The sequence below is a fragment of the Nelusetta ayraudi genome, unplaced genomic scaffold, assembly GCF_046127955.1.
Source record: "Nelusetta ayraudi isolate G7.1 ecotype Tasmania unplaced genomic scaffold, CSIRO-AGI_Nayr_v1 ptg000011l, whole genome shotgun sequence".
Taxonomy (NCBI): domain Eukaryota; kingdom Metazoa; phylum Chordata; class Actinopteri; order Tetraodontiformes; family Monacanthidae; genus Nelusetta; species Nelusetta ayraudi.
In genome coordinates this window covers 12,282,038-12,305,000 of record NW_027466061.1, presented here as the reverse complement: position 1 = coordinate 12,305,000, position 22,963 = coordinate 12,282,038, and the positions used below count along the sequence as shown (strand labels likewise).

Sequence of the window (22,963 nt, the reverse complement as noted above, 5' to 3'; positions counted from 1 at the left end):
CGACACACATTCAACACGGGCACTCTCCCTCTACCAGACCACGCCGTGGCCGCCTCACGCTTTCATTTGCCTTACATGAGGTACTGGTCTCTGATCTTGCGGAGCTGAATGAGATCCGGTTTGAGGCTGTTCATCTTCTTGTCGATCTCCCTGTTGTCGGACACCTGCTCCCTCAGGTCCTGCTCCAGCTTGCACTTGCTGTCGTGGATCTCCTTCACGCGGGACTTCAGACGCTCAGAGTTGCTCTGGATCCTGATTGGACAGCAGAAGGGAAAAGTCAGCTCTCCCTCTCCATTACCTCTTTTCTGAAGTGCTGTTTGCTTGTTTAAAACTGCAGAAAATATAAATAAATAAATAAATAATACTAATAATAATAATGATGATGAAAAGTTTACTTTTGAATCTCTTTTTCGTTGCCCTCCCGCTGGAATCGCTCCAGCAACTCTCTGCTGTAGCGCTCCTGAGTCTCGCACTGCTCCTCGAAGATCTTGATGGTTTCGTTGAAGGCCTCGATGGCTGTTCGCTTCATCTGCAGCTCCTGCAGGAATGGAATGACCGAGATGTCTTCATTTGCATCACTGCCAAAGACGTGTGCGTGAATGTGCAGAGGCAAGCTTTAGAACACTGCAGGGGTCCACGAGGGGCAGCATTCATTATAAGGTCATTCATCTGTTCATGTAATATTAAATATGCATCCTTCCATTTTCTACACCCGCTTCCCCCTGCACTCAGGGTTGTGGGGGTCTGCTGGAGAGGAGCCCAGCTGTAATGGAGCGAATGCAAGGCGACGCCCTCAACAACTCGCTAGTTCATCACTAGTATTAAATTTGTGTACAAGAATTTCAATAGCCAGTTTTTTCTGCATGCATGTTTACACAGCCTCAAAAATGTCTAGAAAAAACAGGTTAATGGTCTTGACCTGAATACTGAAGTCCATGTACACATTGAAATTCCACTATTTTAGTTATTTTCTGGTAACTTTTGAGAAAATAGATTGTAAAAGGTAAATATTTATGATTACACACCTCTACTTTCAGCTGTACTCTCAGGTACACATTTGCACTATTAACACACTTGTTATTTTCAAAGTCTGATTAACATAAGCTGCAATTTCTCTTTTGTATTTCATATTCATTTCATACGTACCATGATTACTTGTTTTTGCTGAACTCCACCACTTGCTAAACACCAAGCAAGGCTAATGCCACTGTGTGTGAGTGCGTATGCAATTCTCACCTGCAAAGTGCGCGTGTACTCCTCGTACAGCAGGTCGTACTCGCGGCTCTTCTCCTGGTACTGCTCGTGGTAGACCTTCAGCTGCTCACCAACCTCCTCGATGCTGTTCTCCTTCACCAGCTGCACAGACACAGTTCATGTCGTAAAAAGATGGGCCAGCAACCATCCGTATGCAACTATCCATCCGTCCATCCTCTACGCACTTCCTCCTGCACTCAGGATTGCAGAGGTCTATTGGAGCCTGGCCCAACGGTCATGAGGTGAAGGCAGTGCTACACTCTGGACAAGTTGCCAGTTCATCGCACGGCCACATAGAAACGCAAACAACCAATCACATCCACAAATGGATCTACCTTTACCTACGCACAATTTAGAGTTCCCAATCCACCTCAAATGCATGTTGAACCCACAACCTTCTTGCTGTGAGTGTGAACCACTGCCCCACCGTGTCAATTGTTAATTCTCAATCAGCTTCCTTGACGGACAGACGGGGAGAGAAGGTGACGGGCCGAGTGCTGCGAGCTTTGACCAGCAGGTCGGCTGCCTTGTCTTGTATTGTCTTTTCTTGTCATAAGGCATTCCTTGAAAATACTCTCCAAAGGCAGAGCCAAACCTACGGACAGCTAACCAGGTGGACGGACACGCAGCTAAGAGTGGAGGATTTAGAAAGTGTGGTAAGCTCACAGCGCCACCCACCTGCTGGTACTTGGAGACGGGGTAGAGCAGCTTGGTGTCCAGCGACGCGTTGTACTGGGCCAGCGACTCGTGGCGGTAGTGATTGATGAGCTCCACCACGGACAGGAAGGTGAGAGGCTCAGAGTAGCCGTAGCGGCCCTCCCTGTGGTAAATCTTTATCAGCCTGTTATTCCCGCCTTTCCTGCAGGGGGAGACGGACGAGGAGAGCAGAGGTTACAAGGCTGCACTTTGGGAAGGAAGCGGTTCCAAAATACCTGATGAGTTCAGACAAGACGCCGTTGCCTGCCGATGTTCGCACTGACACCAGGGATTTACCTCAGCGTGAGTGTGTACTCGCCCTCCAGTTTACTGGAGGCGTCCCGCACCACGAAGGTGCCGTCGGGAGTGTCTCGCAGTTTCTCGTTCACTTCCTCTCTGCAAATACACGTATGACGATCAGGAATGGTTGGAGAAGAGCCGACCGACGTAGAAGCCCCGCTGCATGTTGTGCTTGTGAGTTTTATGATCAAAGCCTCACCTGGAGATTTCTCCCCAGTACCACTCGGCCTCTGTCAGCAGGCTGCTGGTGTCTGTCACCGCTGATGGAGCCATTTTCGACTTGGCGGGTTTTGCAGGAAGAACTGAAAAAAACAAAACAAAACAGGGAAGACTGATTTAATAAAAAAAACAAAAAACAAAAAAAAAACCTGCATGAAAAGTTCCAACAAAAAAAAAACCTGCATGAAAAGTTCCAACAACATCTTAACTCACTGTCCCCACAGGCCCCATGTTACACACATTTTCAGATATTCCTCGTAAGGAAACAAGAGGAACCCACTCAAATTTAGCCCTCTGTTTGAGTGAAGCTTTGTCGGACCTTCCAGGCGTTTAGAAGGGAACGGAGAGAGGATGGTGGGACATCAGGCACCAACCTGTGGTAGGTAACACTGAGGTAACAGACCCCTTTGTGACATCACAAACGGCTGCTATCCAAGGCTGGGCTTTGGCACACACTCCCAAGAAAAAAAAAAAAAAAAAGGAAAAAAACGGGATAGCTGCTATTTTGAAGATCACTGACACAAAATGATGCAACGCCTGCGGAGGGAGGTTAGGCAGACAACTTACGGCTGCGTGCATGATGTGACTGACGTGCTAATCGCTCACATGCTCTCTTCGCCAGATAGGGCGGGCTATTGAAACCCTCCCAACTTCCTGCTAATTCCTAGTGATGCTGCTGCCACAGCGCTCTGCCACTCCATGCTGCTGCTGCTGGTCTATGTGCTCAATGCTTCTGCTGCTTAGTGTGGCTAATGCTGATCACCTGCTATTCTGCTGCATGCTGTCTATACTTTTTTTGCAATCCCCCCACCTCCCCAGTAGCCACCAGTAGACTTCTGCGGGGTCTGCTATTTATTCCTGTATTGCAGGGGTGGGCAAACTTTTTGACTGGTGGGCCACAGTGGGTTGTAAAATTTGACAGAGGGGCCGGAGCAGCAGCAGATGGATGAAGTGTTTTGGTGACCCAGCTCATAGGAGGAAAAAATATATCATGGGATATGTAGAAAACGTGTGTTTTAATTGTCTATTGAAAATGAACAAAAGTGTAACAACAAAATCAGTGTCTTTGAAGCCCCACTGGTATTCAGCTCTTTATTGAAATTACTCTTAAGACACTGAAAAAATGAATGAAATACAACTATTTTATTACATATTTACTATTAATATAATTTCTTCAAGTTCGGCGGGCCAGATTAAAAAGCTTAACAGGCCGCATATGGCCCCCGAGCCATAGTTTGCCCATGCCTGCTGTAATGTCTGTGAAGCAGATCATTTTCAGGGAATGAACAGACAGACACAGAGCCTGACGGCAAATTCGCTTCATTGCTCCTATACAGACTGCAGCAATACATAATGCTAAAGAAATATATTGCTTTCAACCCAGAGTTGTCTGACTGAACTGTTGCGATGGCCTTTTGCATAACATGGGACGTTTGGCAGCATGACTGAAACACCGTGTGAAAGTCAACAAAAACATGTGACATACGTGGAGGGGCGAGATCTTGCTCGCTCGTCCGCTCCATCAGCAGCTTCTCCACCACGAGGCTGGCAAACTGATCGTCCAACCTGTGAATCACAAGACAGGCCCATTCACTCCAGCCCCGGGCTTCCCGTGGCTTCTGCGCCAAGCGCACGCAACAGGAACCGGCAAGATGCTCACACAGAGGCGGAGGGTCCCCGCTTGATGAGCAGCGGCCCGAAGATCTGCCCCAGCATGTGCACGTCCAGGCCGTTGCTGGCCTGCGCCTGGGCCACCTTGGTGAGGTGCGTGAGGAGGTACTGCAGGGTGAGGCGGTGCTGAAGCGAGATGGAGGAGGCGCTCTCCAGAGCCAGGCTCACCTCCCGGTCGTGGCCTCCGGCACAAGCAGCAGCAGCAGCAGCAGCAGCAGCAGCACCGTCTAATAGAGGAGGTCAAAAGTGAAATAAAATAACAACAACGCTCACAAAAAACACAATAGGTATAAAAACTCTGGGCGCTGGATGACCCAGGAAGCACGGAGGACAGCGAAGTGGTCAGTGCTTGTGTAAACAGGTCAAACATGTGTCTGAAATTAAATCCCAGTGTCCTTTGTGCTGAGGAGAGTTAGCTGCAGCATTTCCAACATATTTCAATGACCTCACCACCTCCTGACACGGGGCAGCACGCCGCTGACCCTCCATCAGGCACAGTTTGGCGCTCGTGCACGCCTTTTTCCAATCACAGCCACTGAAGGCCTTGAACAGTGCACACATTCCAAAACTCTGAACGTCAGGCAGCTCAACAGGGTATTCTTAACCTGACACGAAGGCAACTTCAAAAGTATCGAAGAGTGTATTTGGAGAGGGAGAAATTGTGAAGATAAATGATATTTTCAGGATTAAAAAAAAAAAAAAACTTAATTGCATTAATTAATTAATTGGAATGACCCAACTAACTGCATCTGTAAACTTTGCTTTCCTTTAGTCTTGTTTTTGCATCATATTGGATTTTAGCAAATTCTGCACATTTGCAAAACAAAATTCCTGTTTTACGACAGTAAAAATAAGCCAACTGTTAAAGTTTCTGACGTGTTGATTTTTTTCAACACATTGACAGAGGTTTTATGAGAGTCGAGAGATCAAGGGGTGAAAAGAGGAGAAATTGCTTGCCAAGCTGTTGTTGAGAAAAGCTGGTGTTCAGACCAACCTGTTGACTGCTGCTGCTGCTGCAGGGCGACAGCAGCCTGGAGTTGAGGGTAGATGCAGGGAGGAATGATGGGAGAAGGGAGCTCTCGCAGGTAGGACAGCACACTCTCACACAGGGTGCCCACGTCTCGCTGAGCCAACTCGCTCTCTGCACGATGAGCACATTTAGGGAGAGGTGATTAATTACCCAGGGTGCAGACTTCATAAAGAGCAGGGTAAAGACTGAAGCGGCATGAATGTGCGACTCACCAGAACTCAGGCAGTACACTGCGCTCTCTGCACCTGAAGAATCACCTGTATTGTACAAGGTCCTGGAGTCCAGGCCTAATGGAGGCGGGGGGAAGAAAAGAAAAAGTGAGGAGTTGAGGAGGTTTCTCATTCAGTGAACAGCTGAAAGGCTAAATTAAAGCTTCAGTGTTGCTCTACTGCTGCCAGGATCCTGCTCTAATTATGGAGAGAAAAAGGTGATCTGTGCTCTTAGTTTTGGTCCATTTTTCTTGTGGTACCTGACATTAGAGAACACTGAGGGCATCAAGGTCAAGAAAGCCTGTTTCTGCCTTCCAAGGGTGCTCTCAGCAAGATGCAAAACCTCCATGATGCACATGGCATCATTGTTTCCCTTTAAACCAAGTGCCGTTACTGCGGTTGTCTGAACTGTATTATATTAATAGTAAGTAAGTAACAAAACAGCTGTATTTCATTCATTTCTACAGTGTTTTAAAAGTAATTCTAAATCTAGACAGATGGTTTGTTGCAGCGCTTTTGTTCGTTTTCAAATGACATGAAAGCCCATTTTCTACATTTCCGATGATATATTTTTTTGGGATGTAGTGTTTTTAAACGAAACAATCCATCCATCTGCTCTTGCTCCGACCCCCCTGTCAAATTTTAGAAGCCATTGTGGCCCACCAGTCAAAATGTTTTCCCACCCCTGCGCTGGAGAGACAGAAAGACAGGCGGACGAGGCATCTACCTAGCTTCTCTATGGCTTGGATGAGGCTGACGAGGGCCGGGGGAGCCATTTCCGGCGGTGTGAACTGCTCGCTGAGGTCCGGCACAGAATCAGCTGAAACAACAACCACAAATCACCGTTAGACTTCTGAGACGCCGGCCGCCCCTGAAGGGACACCGCAGGGAGCAGCAGCGCTGACAGCGGCACCGAAAACTGGGAGAAGTCAGCCTTTTTTCCCTGTGTAAAACAATGACGATAAAGGTGATTCTGATTCAGATTTTTCATTGTGGTCAGTGCAAGTGCGTGTGGAGTTTGGCGTCTGTTCTACCAGACCAGCAACACAAGTCTTGTGTAAAAACATTGAAATAAGGAGACAACATTGACATTAAAACTTGAAAGAACTTCGTCAGAGGTTCAGGGACCTCTGACGCAACATCTGGACCATCATCTGTCTGAGCGCAGCATCACTCCAGGACTCTGTGCGTTTGTGCTTAGCGGAGGCGAAACTTACTGTTTTAACAAAACTGCGGTGAAGTGAATGAAGCAAACAGGTGATGTGGTGGTCAATGTTTTGAAGAGGAGTGAAAGAGGAGGAACAATAGAGGCTGATGGTGGGCAAAAACTTTATCCACGTTACAGCTCCCCACAGAGCAAATCAAACATCTTTTCAGCCCTGTGGAAAGAAAAAAAAGGAAAAAGCAGGAGGGGAGGAGGGAAAAAAAGAGTGAGTGAGTGAGTGAGCCTTTCCCTCCCTCCCCCTCTCTTTTTTCTCCCTTTTCTTTTCTCACCCCTCGGCTCCGTTCTGCTCGGTGTTTCGCCTTAGCTCTTTGCGTGAGTGGAACACAATAAAGGATTTAATCAAAACTCCTGAACAAGCAAAAGCCCCGTGGCAGCGTGCCAGACTCGGCTCGGCCCGGACAGGCAGTGCAGGCGGGCGGGCAGGCGGCTTCCTATTCGGCCCCCAGAGCTTGGCTGCGAGCTGGGGATTGAGCAGGGAGAGAGGGAGGGGAAGGGAGTGAGAGGGGGGAGGGTGACGGTGGTAGCGGGGGAGAGCCTGGCCTGGCCCGGCCCGGCCTGCCCTGGCAGCAGCTCCTGTTCCTGGCACTGCTGGCCTAAACCGCTGCTGATTATTAATTTGGGGAGTTCAGACAAGAAACGCCGCGTCAGCACATTCCCCCCTCGCCTCCCTCCCTCCCTCCCTGGTTCTTGTTCTGGGTGTCTCTCACCCACTCTCTCCCTCTCCCTCTGCCCTTTGCTCCACTGCATTCTTGCTCCTGGTGGACTTTCTCTCCTCCCTCTGGCTCCGTCCTGTGGCTCGGCTGCTTCAGCCAAACTTTGCTGTTGTGCGCGTCCGTCACTCGCTCTTTATATGGGTTTTTTTCCCGTCCAGACACTTAGTTGGCAGCAAGTCCCCCCCCCCCCGTCCTCTGCTTGGAGCACGGACAGACCTCTGACTCTGCTCTGAACTCCTCATTCTGTCATCTTCCTCCACTGTCTAAAGTGTGGCCAGTTTCAGGCTCTGGGGCCGCAGCTCGAGGGCTGCAGTGTTTTCACAGGAATAAAGACGCACACCGCAACATTCAGCGCGATGATGGTCGACCCTCGACCATTTCGTGTTTGTGATCTTCCGAAGCCCAAATTATGGCCAGAGGAACGGATGTGTTCCCCTCAGCACAGAGCAGGCAGCACGCTGGGGGGACTCAGTCTGGGACTTGAAGGAGTGACATCCAGTGCGTCTCACAGCATTCTGCTGTCAATCTGCTCTGAATGAGGGACAACGGGACTTTAGCTTTTGGTGAGAGACCTTGAGACTCTGCTTCTTCGCCAATCAACAGGGAGTTAAACGTGCAAAACTTGAGACGTGCGCCAAGCGAGTGAACTCTGAGGCCGTGTGTGATGTGTGTTATCTCCAATCTCGTGAATGCCGCCCGTCCTGTCCCATGGCTGTGCTGATTGGCTGGCTCAGAGGGGAAGAAATGCAGGCCAAAGTCATCCGAGGTGCAAGGTTTTCTCAGAATCTCCTTCATCCAATTGCTTACGCAACACGGAGCCGGTGCTGCTGCATTCCCCCGCCAACAAGCTAGAGGAAATGTAAATGCGCATATAATGTATCAACAGTGTGTCTGAACCTATGTATGTACCGTCTTAAAGGCACTGCATCGGCTGCTTTTTAGACTCCAGCATCATTTGGAAAGTATGAATTTGGCACCGTTATCGGACAAAGCTGAACAATTCCAAAGACTCGGTGGGTGCGGCATTCCTACATTCTCCCGAGGATACAGCAAGTGAAGTCGCAAAAGGACACAGTGCTATCACTAACAACACAGAGCATGTGTTTGTTCGATTATAAACACTGAAAATGCGCAGTCCTTGTCCCCGTCCATGGATATTTAGCGCCGCAGAAAAACCACTACCACCACTGGCACATTATTAGACCACGTCGGCCACTGCGAGCGTGTGTTTCGTATGTGCAGCGGTGACAAGACCAGTTGGTGTGTGCCTGGCAGCGGGTGTGTAATGGTGTGTGTGCGAGCGCCACGGGTCAGGTTTCACAGCAGCGCGTCTTTGCCGCGTCGCCACCGACGCGTCATCGCGCCGTCGTCACGAGTCACGACTCTCTGGAAAGGCTGAAGCAGCGCGACAAACACCGCTGACCTCAAGAAGCGGAGGCGTGGCCTGGCCTTGAGAAAGGAAGAAAGAACTGAAGCAGATGCACCACCTAACATGTTAACAGTGGGCTGTGTGTGTGTGTGTGTATGTGTGTGTGTGTGTGTGTGTGTGTGTGTGTGTGTGTGTGTGTGTGTGTGTGTGTGTGTGTGTGTGTGTGTGTATTAATATATCTGCATATTAAGGCTGCTGTGCCCATTGTTGCGAGACAACGCGCTGCGCTGAGGTATTTCTGGGACCTTATTGGGAGCTGTTTTAATTCACAACTATGTGCACAACGGGACGCTCATTAAGTCCAACTGCAAGCGCTTTTGACTCGGCAGAATAAAATGAACAGAGCCAGTCTGCTTCAGGCTAATGTCTCGTCGTATTGTGAAATATGTTTTGAAGCTCGTCTTCCCTAACCAGACTGTGCTGATAACGACTTTGCTTTTCTTAGAAACCTTCCGAGCCGTCGGTCGACCGTGGATGCCCCCCCGCCCCAGGCCGTGTCCATTGTCTGGCTGCACAGATGCAAGCAATAAAAAGAAAAAAAGAAGAAGAAGAAGCCCGGGTTAAACTTCTTTGTCGCACAAAATGCACCAGGAGGAGGAGGGGCGGGGGCGTGGGGGGGGTACGCTACAAGCGTCTGTCACCTACTCATCTTACACCTCTCCTCGACAGGTGTGTGACTGACGACTGACACTTTGATGGAGAGCATTTGTGGCTCAACTTGTTATCACTTTTGTCTCCAAGTGCAACTCTGTGCAAACACATTTGTTTCAAGATGAGATCGGCCGTCAGCCACAGCAAGGACCTCCAATCTAATTTGACTTATAAAGAGCTTTCATAGAAAAATGCAACACACCGTGCTGAACAAAGCATAAAAACGTGTAACAAAAATGCAACCGATAATGAAAACCCACCCGCTCCCCCCATACACACACCCCATACCCATACCCAATAACTCCACACAGCTCCTGCATTTGCAAAAGCTCACAAGTTCACTCGTGATTCTGCTTTTTTGGAGGGTGAGGTTGTTTTTGCATGCACCACGCTGGGCAAAACCACTTTCTATGGCTGTGCAAACTGCAGCACGCTAACCTAACTAAACTCAGGCAGAGCCGCACTAGAGTCAGGAGGGAAACTAAATACAGCTGGTTCCTATATTTGCAGTTGGAGAAGGCAGCTTCAGCCCAGAACTTAGCCTCTGCTTCCCTCCCTTTCCAGCCTCCACATATCTTACGCCCATTCACTTTCCCCGCTGCCTCAGCCCCACACCCGCCCCACCCCCTCCGCAACCTCCACCCAGCCTTCTCTGAAAGGGTTTTCCTGGTAAGGCGCAGGGAGCGAGTGGAGGCCTCTCCTTTCTGAGAACTGGTGCTGCTAACATGGTTTATAGCTGCCCAGAGACAGTATCAGACATGTATGTGAATCTGTGCGAGTGGCTGCCAAGAGGGGGGGGGTGGGGGGTGGTAGAGGGTCGGCGAGGGGAGAGACCGAGTACAAAGGGAGGAGTTTGCAAAAATGCCAAGCTATGGTTCACTTCAGCAGGCAGTTAAAGTGAGGCCAGGGAGAGGAGAGACGGAGGTAGGGCCAGGCAGAGCCGTATTATTTCTGCCTCCACGTTCAGGAGCCTCTGTTGCCGCCGAGTCGGGCCAACACCAACCCAGTCCCGCTCTGCGTTTGTCTTGAAAGGTCTGTTTGCGTCCATCGCACATGGAAGCGTGCCGGAACGTCAGAGGGCTCTTCGCTTGCAGCCTGAACTGCATTCCACTGCTACCGATACCGGTGCAGAGCAAACACAAGCAAGATTCACGTCTGCATCAGGGCATAAATCACTGTTGGCCAACCACTGGGCCGTGGACCCGTGCCTGACCGCGGGCTGCTTGGTATCGGGTCGCACGGAGAAAAACAACAGCAAGAAAAAGAAAGACTGACTTATTTTATTTCCATTTGTTTCATTATCAGGCAGTAGTGTGTTTACTCAAAGTTAAGAGTTCTTATGCAGTGATAAATGTAAACAGCTCACTTCCGGTTTGCCATGGACCAAAAGTCTGACGGTATAAAGTGTAGGGCTTGAAGAAAGGAACAAGTGAGACAGTGTTTTTTTTTGCCTGTAGATGGCGCTATGGAGCATTTTATAAAAAATAAATAAATAAATAAATTTAAAAAAATGCCCTGCTTGCCAAATTTTGCTGATGTCGTCGTACGTTAAGGGGGTCAAAACGAGGTGGATAGAAGCGCAAGGAGAAGAAGAAGAATGAGAAAACTTTCACCCTTGCACAAGACCGGCTCAAAGTTTGTTCCAGCCAGTCTGTCGTCGGGCTCAGTCCCAATAATGATGGACTGGACGAGACATACAGAGCACTGTTCGGGTAGACTATTAGGGCTGAACTGGCCACTGGGAGCCAGTGGAGAGAAACGGATGAAACTGTCATAGAGCTCCACCTTTGAAAGCAGCCTTTTGAGTTGAAAAGGCCTCATGGCACATTGGCACTTTTCTTCTGCTGTCGACAATAACCTGACGTCATAAACGCACATGAGGGACCCGGTTCTCTTGATGCTGCCCAGGGATCAGGAACCGTGTTCGCGGAGTTGCACTAAGGGAATCGAATTCCTTTGGTAATGCGTGCACTCAACAGGGTCACTTCATCAATATGCCTGTTTAAACAGCCTGCCCCTTGTGCAACAGAAACGTTTGCAAGGAGGAAGAAAGTTTTGTTGAAGCAGGACAGAAAAGTAAATAAAGTTTTTGTTTTCTGCGACGCAGCCAAACTTATTATATTACAAATCACGAAGACCATAATGAATGAAAATGTTGACTTAAGGTTCTTGGAGTACCGCCATTAAAGGACACAAAATAAATCACTGATGAAATATTACAACTTCCTAAGTAGACTAAGAGTACTTCTCCAGATCATCTTTGAAACGGTGCAGAGATCAGATATGTACAGTATGTGTATGGCACACAGAGTGCCTAAAGTATGCTTACAATTCCCCAATCTGAAACTCTGAGCTCAAACAGTAAATGGTGCCATGACGATTATCAGATAATAATTTAGTATTTTTAGCAATTTGCATGTGATGGCTGTTGAGCCTGGTGAGACATAATGGGGGAGGGAGGCCTCTCACACCACTTTGTCTTTACACCCGATTGGTGTCAATGGCAACATTCAGCAGAGAATCCAGAACATCTCGCTGATCAAAGCAGAGAAACTTCCTGCTTAGTTTTGTCCATCAAAATAACATTTAAACTGTGTGTTGTGCCAGTGGGTCACGTATGTCTGCGTAAGTGCATGTGCATGTGCATGTTCAGCTTTCATTTTGCCCGGGTTATGACTTAGTTATAAGTTGGAGCCGTCCATGTTGCAGCTCTGCGTAGGGAATCAATGAGCAGCGCTGACAAAGGCTCTATTCACAGCACGTCCAGTGCCGTCGGGACATGAAAACGATATTTGCAAAGCTTAGTCTTGACCACTGCTAATCTACAGTGCACCTCTGGTGTGAGACCAAGGTACCCCCCCATACACACACACCTCCTCCTCACCTCCCCCCCTGTCGCCATCTCTTTCGCCACCGTCGGTGTTTTCACTTGGTTGTTGTGCCGCTGTCGCTCTGCATCACCGGCACAAACGGCCGCTGCCCGACTGGTTTGTCTCACCGTCCATCAGCAGCACCGGAGCACAGTTGTGCCTCTCACCTGCCCCTGCTGCAGGAGATGGCCTGTGCATGTTCCTTCATACACCCCAGAAATGTTAATGAGAAGATTTAGAATTAGAAAATCTTTTTTTTTTTTTAAGAAAAAAGGAGAAACGCCAGTCAAACTGCTTGCGCACAGCATAAAGTTTATTCAATCCAATAAGTTTTGGAAAAAAACGAGCGGAAACTAAATTTGAATGAAGCCCAGTGTACTTTGTCGTACATGGGGAATAGCCAATTGGCTGGAGCCGAGGTAATTCAGAGTTCACAGCCCTATGTACTCTGAGAGGTACTTATCCAATCTGTCATAAAGTAAGACACAGGGGAATAACAGTGACTACAGCTTTTGACAGAGGTGGAATTTTTCCCTGTGTTATGAAATCATTTTTTAAAATAAATCTTGTTGGTCGTGCAAACTTATTTTGGCTTTGCTTACAGGGAAGCGATAAATTACCTGTGTGAGGCCAAGAGACGGGAACGCAGATAGCGCGATGGAAATCTCAAGAGTTTGCAAGAATATTTGGTGACGAGTCAAAGTTTTTTTGCTTGTGGTTAGGCTTTCAAAAGCTTGACTGATGCACACCAAGAGTATGTTTGTACTGGAAGCTGTCGCAGCGAAAAAGCAAAGCTCTGACTATTATGAAGCAATATCGCGCATGCCATTTTTTTCTTTCCAAAGTCAGGGAAGCAAAGAGAGGTGTGTTCAAAAAAACCCAAAACAGAGTGCTTAACAGAAGAAAGCAGACAGAGCAGGAGGCGTGCATACTTAAAAAGGGCTCATTGCCTTTCCATTCGGACACCGTTATATAAAACAAAAACTCAACACTCCACTGTAGCTGCGCCTGCACAATACCAAACCCACAGGTTCAGTTGCAAACGCTGGAAGAAAAAGAGCAGGCAGGTGTTTTTTGGGAAGATAATCCCTGCTGCAGTTTGGACGCCACAGACGCAATAAGGCCGGACATAAAGAAAAGGACCACACAGACGGAGAGAGTCAATGGCAGACCTGTGCAGGGAAGTCCAGTAAGTGGGTGGATTAGCCCTTTATTGTTCAGCCAAGGGTTTGCGCTGGCTGTGCCTCCGATGAGGTGAAGCTTATGATGTGCTCAAGTAATAGATTAAAGGGTCAATGTGAGGTCACTGCCAAATGTTAGAGCCCAGTACCAACAGCTGGAGAGATTTTTTATTGATTGATTAATTTCACCATATGCTTTTTGCACATTGCACACAGACCTATTGATGACGGCTGTGAAAACAACCCGACACTTCTTGCAAGAGCAAAAATCTGAACCCACTCCACCAGGAACCAAATGCAAAATTAACTATGCGTGCACACAGCTCCAAAGTAAAAGCTAGGTCACGCAGTACATACTTGCTGCTGCCTTCTTGCTTTTGTAGCTTTGGTTTTGAATAAAAACCCTTAGCTCTTATGCTGCAGTGATACAGTTGACTGTTAAAAAATTAAACTCTGCACTGCTGCTCTGTACTCTGCACTGTAGCTTTAATGCGTTGCCACTTTAGACAGCAAAGATAGGCATCCCCCATCAAATATATAAATTAATCTACTGTTTATTTTGCTTTTTACTGTTTTCGGGGAAACCTTAAAACAGAAAGTTGTCGATATGCTAACGCTAGTCTCCAAAATTACCCATTTTGCTAATGGCGCTAATGACTCAGGATGCTATAACAATGACCACCTTATCGGCAAAGAAGCACTTCCTTTGACTGAGAACGGTTTGACCTTCACTCTTTTTAAAGTTTCCTTATGCGCCACATTCTAGCTAGCCGCTCTCAACCACATGCTACCGCACAGCTAGCACGTCTAAACCAAGTGTGACGCAGCATCGTCTGGCTTACCTTGAGAGGAGTCTGGTCGCGGAGCTGCAGGAAGGGGTCGCTGTGACCGCGGCTGACTCGACAGCAGCGCCATCTTGACGGGGCCCACGTACTTGACGTACGTTCCGGGGAAGTCGCCCCTCAGTTTGGTGCGCTGGTTGTATCCCAGCAGCCAGCCGAGCCTCTCGGGATGCTCGCCGCAGCCCTCCTCGTAGTTCTCCAGCGAGAGCAGAGAGGCCTTGCTGACGGTCAAAAGGTCTCCGGGCAGCAGATCCAAATCCTCCTCCTGGTCCTTGATGAACGCGTAGAGGGCAAGGTACTGGAAACCGTCCGTCGCCATTTTGATCGGGTGTTGGGGGGCGGGGGGGGGGGGGGGGGGGCGGGTGACGAGGAACTCAAAATGGCCACCGAACGGAAGGATTAGATGATGCAGCCCCAGCTCCACTGCAACAGCGGGGGGTTTGGTCTTTGCGAGGATATTCTCCTCAGACGGCCAGAAGAGGCTGCCGAGTCACCAAACTCTGGGCGCTGGTGGCCGGGGAGGTGGGGGTCAGGGTGGGGGTCGGGGGGTGGTGGGGAAGGCGGGGAAGTCACCCGAAGCCGAGAAACATTTTCAAAAAAAAAACGTTGAAGATGGTTGGGGCTGTGATAGTGTGTGGGCAGCGGGGGCGGCAGCGGCGGCGGGGGCGGCAGCGGCTTTAGACCTGACCGGTGTTGGTGGCCCGCTGCACTTTCCTCAGCTTGATACCGCGGTTGAGCCAGATGATGGAGCAGAGGGAGAGCGATGGCAACATGCTCCTATTCAAGCCGCGGTAGGGAAACCTGCTAGCAGGGTGCTACTGGAGCAGCCTGGGTGATTTTTAAAAAAGGGGGGGAGAAAAAAGACAGCGGGGAGGAGAAAAAATTTGCCAGTGGAGGACGGACCTGCGTGATTGGCTCCCTACGGTCTGACGGAGAGGTCTGATTGGACGATGAGCAGTGGGGTAGGAAGGTCCTTAATCCTCTTTGGTTCTCGCTGGCTCCAACATATTCTGGACAGGGATTACGACCGACCTGTAAAAAAAATATAAATATATATTAACATATATAAATGATGGGGGTAAGCGAAATAAATGAGCAACGCACCAAAAACGTAGACGGCACAAACAAACAAACAAACGTAGACTGCACAGTTAACTACTGTTTGGGTTGCAGGAGCGTTTGCACATGGACGTGATGGGACGAAGGAAGCGACGGTGAAAATGGCGAACTGCGGCACTCGCATGAGTTTGTAGCGTCTCGGCTTCGGACACGAGACGGGACGATGCTGCTGCGCCACGGCCAGCAGCAGAACGGGCCGTTGGACGGGAGCCTCCGTTCTACATTCACACAGCCGCAACTGGCACATCGCAGCAACAAGAAGTTTAACTGTGAGAGGGACGGAGGGGAGCGTCCGTCCCCTTCCACTGGCTCGCCGCCGTGCAACGAGCAGGAGCCCAGATAAACACGTGCAGAGAGGGGTTTTTTTTATTTTTTTTTGTGCGTTTTTGCTTTTGTGTTGGCAAAGAAGTCTTAAAGAAACTGCTTCCTGCGGCTGCAGGGCAACTGGAATTTTTCTAAAACATGCGAGAGCCTTTGCAACAGTTCCCTCTGCGTACGAGCAACAAAAGGCGGCTCTGTGTCGCCTCAGAAATGTGTTTTTTTTTTGGAGGGTTTATTCTGTCAAAACAGCTAAATCACACTGCGACCACTGCTGTTGGAGATGAGACGACCCAAATGGACGGTCAAGTGAGCAGCGACAGCTCGGCACAATGCGAAGAAAAAAAAAAGAAAAAAAAAGCAGGAATCGTCTCCCAAGCACATTCATCATTGCACATCGCACCTTCACGTCCCGAATGTAGTAGAATGCCTCCCAGCAGCACAAAGCCCAGCAGAATTTTCAGACAGAGATTTTTGCAAGACGCCATGGAGGGCGGCACACAAGTTGGCAACTGTTACTGGAAATTGATTTTTTTTGGACCAAATTGCGCATCCTGGAAAAGCTATTTCGTAAAAATCTAGCAAGCATTGGGTGGGAAGAAAAAAAATGCTAATTCGCTGGCAGTGAATCTATTCAAACGAAATTTGGGGTGCAACGGGGTTTCAGATAAAAAATTTAAAACTGCTACTTTGAGTTCAAAATGGCAACTAGACGGAGAGAGGAAAGAGGGAGCGGAACAGGAGGAAGAGGAGGAAGAGGAGGAGGAGGAAGAGAGATTAGGGTCTCCAGATTAAGAACGACATCTGTGGTCTCCAACCAAGGACAACGGTGGGGTTAACCTCTGTGGACGGGACCAAGCCAAGCCACCATGGAGATGGAGCAGGTAGACAGGCAGCAGGAGCAGGGACGCAAGGGCCCGGACGGAGGTTTGGGTCCTAAACGGAGAGATTTGGGGTCCATTTATCCACCATGGCCGCCGCCAAAAGAGAAAAAAACAACAAATGTCAGAATCCTCCAAAAAAATCGGCAGCAGGCCGCTGGATTTGGAGGCCCGGCGGCTGCGAAATCGCTCCACCGCCGTGAACGGACGACGCTCTGCACGAGAGACGCTTATATAAAACTAGGTGAGAGCACGAAAACATAAAAAAAAAATCCTCGGTTTGGGCGCCGACTCCAGAGCGGCAAAAAAAAAATTCTGGAGGCCCGAGTCTGGACGATTCTCCGGACCCGACGCACGCAAAGAAACCCGGTCGCCAGCCGCGATATCTTCACTTCAAAGAAAAAGAGGCTATCCCCCCCACACACACACACACACACACACACACACACACCCTACCAACTCCCACACACCCCCACCAACCAACCAACCAACGCCAGAGTTACAGCGCCGAAGCGGCGAGACGCAGCACTCACCGCTCGCCACTTTTGCCTGCGAGGGAGACGCAGGGAGACGCAGGGAGACGCAGGGAGAGCGAGAGCGAGACTCCGGACGGGCTGATCCACACTCGCAGCTCCAACATCCTCCAGCGGAGCGGCGAGAGGTGCCAGCCGAGACACGTGGCACTGGCGGACCCAACCACAGCCCCGCAATCCTCACACCACCCTCCCCTCCCCAAACCCTGCACTCCCCCCTCCCCTCCCCTCCCCTCTCCTCTCCTCCCTCCTCTCCCTCCCCGCCTCTCCCTCCCCCCTCCACCTGCTCCTCTCCCCTCCTCCTCCTCCCTCCATCCATCCAACCCCACCAACGCACCACACACCCCCCCCTTTCCTCGGTCCACAGACACACATCCTCGGCCGGCGAAAGAAAAAAAAGAAAGAAAAAAGTCCAGTTGTTTTCCCAGTTGTTGCCATGTTTCGCTTTGTTTACAGCGTTCCAAAAAAAAATGAAAAAGGGAGGGAAAAAAAGCGAGAGGAAGACGTCGAAGAAAAGTGAAAAGAGGTGGCGAGTGCCGCTCCGCATGTCCTTTATTAGCGAGTCCCAGCGCGGGCAGCAGCAGCAGCAGCAGGGGGAGGGAGGGAGAGAGAAAGAAAGAAAGAAAAAGTGGTGGTGGTGGTGGAAAGAGAGAGAAGTCGTCCCCCTCGTTCTGCAGCGGCGGCGGGTGCATCGTCGTCTCTGCTCTCTCTCAGTAGTTCTTCAGTCAGAGTGGCAGCAGTAGCAGCAATAGCAGCAGACAGAGAGCGCAGCGAGGGAGAGAGGAGGAAGAGAGGAGGAAGAGAGGAGGAAGAAAGCACGACGGCAGCAGCGAGCGTCAGAGAGTCAGAGGGAGACTTTCAGCAGAGTCCGAGCGGCTGAGGACGGGAGAGCGGGAAGAAAATAATTAATGAACAGGCGCCGAGTAACTCACTGTTGCTAGAGAGAGGGAAAGCCAATCCCGCGCCCTGATTGGCTGCCGCTCTGGCCATGTGCTCAGCAGCCAGCGGAGACGCCGGACAAATCAAGGAAAAGTTCTAATATTAGAAAATGTATCTGGGCAGCGATCAAGTGTGGCCGGCGCCACCGCGCCACCTTTCCGCGCCCTGCGCACGCACACACAACATTTCCCTGCATCCACCTCTCCTTTAATCTCTGCCAACCGGGCCATTGGCCCTCTTCTTTGACGGAGGGATGATTTGAGGGGGAAGGAAGCTGCAGCAGTGGGGGGAGGGGGGGGGGCAGACGGCAGAAGCATGACATGGAAACACTGAGGGCGGCGTGTGATTGGAGAGAATTCCATGAGTCATGTTGGAGTTGTGCAATCAGGTGAGAGGAGCTGGATTTGGTTTCTCCCTGAGTCGGGCACCACAGTCTGGATGCGGGCAGCGATGGAGGGGGAGAAACACATTTTAACCCCCCGTGAAAAAATAAAATAAAAAGAAAAGCTCTGACAAACATAGAACAAACTCTGCTGGTATCACATGCTGGTTTATTCTGTGAATTCTGATGTTGACGGTGAATTAAAAGCGCCGCATTCGTCGACATTTCCTGATTTTACATGCAGAATCAAGGAAGACGCGGCTGTTTTGTTTGACTGGGGGTGAGAGGGGGGCGGTAGTGTGACCTAGATTGAACTCCAAATGGCATTTAGATTCTCCTCCCCGGTCTGCAGACCTATAATGTCTCTTGATGTGTCGGCTGAGCCGAACACAAGCTGTTCAGAGTGTCACAAAACCAAAGGAGCGGCACAGAACAGAGGACTGACAGGCCACCATGGCCAAGACTGCTTTTCATTTTAATGTTGTGAGTGACTTCATTTTGACTTCATGTATTATATTATTGTTTTTGTAACTTGTAAACCCTGATTTATTTGGATGTTTTAAAGACTGGCACAAAAATTAAACAACAGCAGACAGTAGTTTATGTTCTTCACAGAAGAACCATCAGATGTTTGAGACTGTTTGTGTACCAGTCAAAAAATATGAATTAGTGTGATGATCATTTTTTTGAGGTGGGGAAAAGCACAATCTGCTGCAATCTTACTGGTCAATAATTGGTCACTAGCAGTTCATTCAGGTGTATCCTGTATGTTACAAAGGCAAAGCCAGGAACAAGGGACACCACTTGCACACAGCTGTAGTGCAACTGTATCTGTATCAGCTGCTATATTTAATATCACCACAACATTCATTTCATCGATAGCGGCATCAGTGGCAAACAAACTGCTATTAGCTAACTTAAGCCTGCTAATTTAAGTGTAGCTCAGTTACTGTTGCTGCAACCAAAACAAAACAATATATACTGAATCTCTCATTATTGTTCTATCTAAATGGTTACATTCTGTTGTTGTATAAGCTCTATTTTCACTGAAAGACAGCATCAGCACTCCAGGAAAACTTGGTTGAACTGAAGTTCACACATTAATTACAGTAAAAGGAAAAGCAACCATTTGGGAAACAAAAGAACAGGTTCAGTCTGAAAAAAGCCAAACTGCTTTCAGGCTAATAAACACTTTTTCTGCGTATATGCGTGTGGGTGGGTGTGCGTCCGTGCATGCACATTTTAAATTGGGCCTTTGAAAAGCTGAAGTGAACCCTTTCAAAGCGTGTCTCAAAAGCACCTCATCTTGCATTTGACCATTTCAATAAGGAGCCGATGCTTTCAGGAATTTAACGGTGTTGTCTGTGGGTGTTAGGCAGGCAAAAAGAGAAAAAGGTCTGTGCAAGGCAACGCTCGCTTACTGAGAGACAAAACTCTAGCGTCAACACTTGGGCGAATGTTTGTGCCTGTGCTGGAGCAGAGACGAGCACAGAGCGGCCGCCTCCACCTCCTCCTCCACCACGCATGCAGCCTGGCTGCAGGCCATCTGTCCACATGGAAGTGAAAAATCTACTGCGCCACAGGCAGCGAGGACGAGCCAGCAGCACTCGCACTAGTGGCCGACTTATTTTTTCAGCCTTTAAAAACAGGCGGTGTATATTTATTTATTTTAAAAAATATATATATATTATTGGTGATTCGGGGGTTATATAAATCTAAATTGTGTCCAACCTTGACGACGCTGAAAGGCTCACTTGCCTAAACAGGCGCATCTGCTGCAAGACACACGACACTGTTCCAGTAACAAGGGGGGGGGGAGAAAGAAAAATACCAGAGCGAAGGAGGAGTCACTTTATTTATCTGATGATTTAACATTACATGCAGGCACGTCCAGACTTTTCAGGTGGCTCGTGTTGAGCGCAGACAGGCTGTGCAACAACAGAACTCGGGGTGAAAGGAGAAAAATCTGATAAAAATAAACAAAGCCTTGAAAAAAAAAGGGGCTGTTGAGAAAGGGTTGGTGAGACGCGACTGGAAGAGACAAAGCCCTTCACTGAGTCGTTAGCACGCATGTCGCTAACGCTTCCAAATGCAGCCTCCACTGTGCAAAGAGTCAACATGTGGCAGTGTGAAGAAATGATAAAATTATCAAGCAGTGCTTTTCTGCTATAAAGTTGCAAAACTAAATGTTATGTTTGTGATCTAAAAGGTTAACTAATGTGCAATTTGTGTGTTTTGCATTTATCCAATTCATTTATACAGATCCAATTCAAAAATCCCTATAAACTATGTATTGTAATCTATTACCTTTACGTGGCTAAATCAATTTGAAACAAGGGGAACATCAAATTCAAATATTTCCAGGCTTTTTTGGATGAAAATATTTAATGAATACCATCCACAAGCATGATCATTACGCAACAGCAACAAACCACATTCAGGATTGCAGATTTAAAAAAGAGGAGAGGCGGGGCTGATCAGAAACTGAATACTGGAAGTGTGTGGCCGCTGTTTTCTATTTGTATTTGTGCCATAGGTCCACCGAGGCCCTCTTATTGCACTCCACACTCGAGTGGACTGACTCATACTTTCAGTAAGTGTCTGATACTTTCTTGGCACGCCTCCCAGTCTGCAGCAATTTGCAGCAAAATTGGGCCTAAAAACTATCCTTAAGAGCCACTTTTTTGATGCTACTCTGACCACATAACACAAGTTTGGCTTTAAATGGCTCCCCAAAAATAACCACAGCTGCGCTGCATCTGGGTAGCTTTTGTAGTCGGCTTACATTTTATGCAGCCCATCTGAGAAGGGGCATTAAAAGAAGATCCACTTCTTCTGTAGGCTTTGGAACCAATCGTAAAGTCAAAACGTCCACTTGGAGCAGGCAGTTGCAACGGGGACGGTTTGAGAAAGTCAGCAGCGCAATGCCAACGATGGGGGACAACAAACAGGAGGGGCGTTCAAGGTATCACTGATCAGGCCAGCAGAGGAAAGTCCCAAGTGACTTTTAGACGCATGAGGAAAATAGAAAGCGGGGATTTAACACACGCACACGCGTGTGTTAAATCCCCGCACTACGTCAAGTCTTTTGGCCATGTTGGTTGGGCCACCGCATAACATGGCCCCATACAGTGTGCAGCCAATGTAAAGACACCGTCATATAGCGTCAACTAGCTAGCAGCGTCGCAACTGCACTTTCCTTGGTTCCAACTGAAGACACAGTCTTACCTTTACAATCCAAGAGTTGGATGTTAGCTCTTTGGATTTCAACACATTACAGTTTGCACAACTTAAAGGGGCTAGGAGTTATGACATAAGTCCACAGTAAGAATGACACTTTACGTAAACGAAAAATGACAGTTTGTTCAAAAAATTAAAATAAAAAAATAATAATAAATAAATAAATAAATACATTTAAAAAATCAACATAAAAAAAACACCAGTCTGTAGCAATGCGGTAACAAGGCAAAGTTCACAAAACTGAGGTAATTTATTCATTTTCTACAAAGCGTGGAGCTGTCGAGGAGAAGCAGCACGCTGCACGAAACAACTTCGTCCTTTTTTTTCTTCTCAACTTAAACACATAATACATATATTTATGTGTGAAGCCGTGAGCAGTTGGGGGAGCAAGGGGGGAGGACTACTAACAATAAACTCGTGTCAAACACGCAAAGTTGCGTGCGACGAGCGGGCACACTTCTCAGCGCTTCCACCATTTTCCAGTAGAGCGGCCAGCGCCGCTGCTGGAGCCGCTGGAACTGTGCAACAACTCGGGGGGAAAGAGGGAGAGAGAGGGAAAAAATGGGAGACTCACCCGTGGATTATTCCTCGGCTTTTCTCCGTTTTCTTTCCTCGGGGTGAGGGGAGGGAGAGGCGGGGGTATGCGCAGCTTCAACTCTTCCAAAGTTAGCGCAGGAGGAATCCGTGCCGAGCCGTGGGGACGTCGATAAGTTTCCCCCCACCAACAGGTTTTTGCTTTAAAAACTCGGCAGCGGCCGTTGCGTGAACCGTTCCTTTCTGTGCGCGCGTGTGTCTGTGTGCACGCGCGCGAGCGAGGGAGTGAGTGAGCAAGAGTGTCGTCCCCCTTCTCTCTCTCGCTCGCTCCCCTCACTGCTCGCCGCTCGCGGCTCGCTCCTGTCCAGCCATTTTCCAGCTCAGCACGGCGGCGCAAGGGGAGGAGGGGTTGGGAGTGGAGGAGGAGGAGGAGTGCGCTGCGTGGGAACTTAATATGTGGACCGGCGGAAAGGAACGAAGCCCAGCGAGAAAACCCGAGCGGTTAAGCGAGGGGTCACCAGATACCCTCGCCCCGGTGGTGGAAGATTTAGAAGGCTAAAGTATTTGATATAGCGGGAAGTGCGGAATTTTTTTTTTTTTTTTAACTGTGACTGATTACATGTAATAATAATAATAATAATAATAATAATAATAATAATAATAATAATAATAATAATAATTTAAGAATTTATAACACTTACTTAAGAGATTTTGTTTAAGTTTTAAA

General features: G+C 48.6%; 1 protein-coding gene across 3 annotated transcripts in view; it reads right to left on the bottom strand.

The window, feature by feature from the left end:
- Window positions 1-22,628, bottom strand: part of pik3r2 (phosphoinositide-3-kinase, regulatory subunit 2 (beta)) — a 25,665-nt gene extending 3,037 nt beyond the window's left edge. The window contains exons 1-13 of one of the 3 annotated variants that reach the window (XM_076021047.1): window positions 22,277-22,628; window positions 14,291-15,322; window positions 6,107-6,199; window positions 5,383-5,457; window positions 5,135-5,281; window positions 4,130-4,367; window positions 3,956-4,035; window positions 2,450-2,552; window positions 2,248-2,346; window positions 1,933-2,113; window positions 1,237-1,356; window positions 396-538; window positions 76-252 (exon numbers count right to left, since the gene is read on the bottom strand). In XM_076021047.1, coding sequence (XP_075877162.1) covers window positions 76-252; window positions 396-538; window positions 1,237-1,356; window positions 1,933-2,113; window positions 2,248-2,346; window positions 2,450-2,552; window positions 3,956-4,035; window positions 4,130-4,367; window positions 5,135-5,281; window positions 5,383-5,457; window positions 6,107-6,199; window positions 14,291-14,609 — 1,775 coding nt within the window. In that variant the 5' untranslated portion in view covers window positions 14,610-15,322; window positions 22,277-22,628. Of the gene's footprint in view, window positions 1-75; window positions 253-395; window positions 539-1,236; window positions 1,357-1,932; window positions 2,114-2,247; window positions 2,347-2,449; window positions 2,553-3,955; window positions 4,036-4,129; window positions 4,368-5,134; window positions 5,282-5,382; window positions 5,458-6,106; window positions 6,200-14,290; window positions 15,323-16,567; window positions 16,915-17,141; window positions 17,314-22,276 lie in introns of those variants that run through there. The other 2 variants (XM_076021049.1, XM_076021048.1) reach the window with 2 other exon arrangements.
- Between the last annotated feature and the right edge of the window lie 335 nt (window positions 22,629-22,963).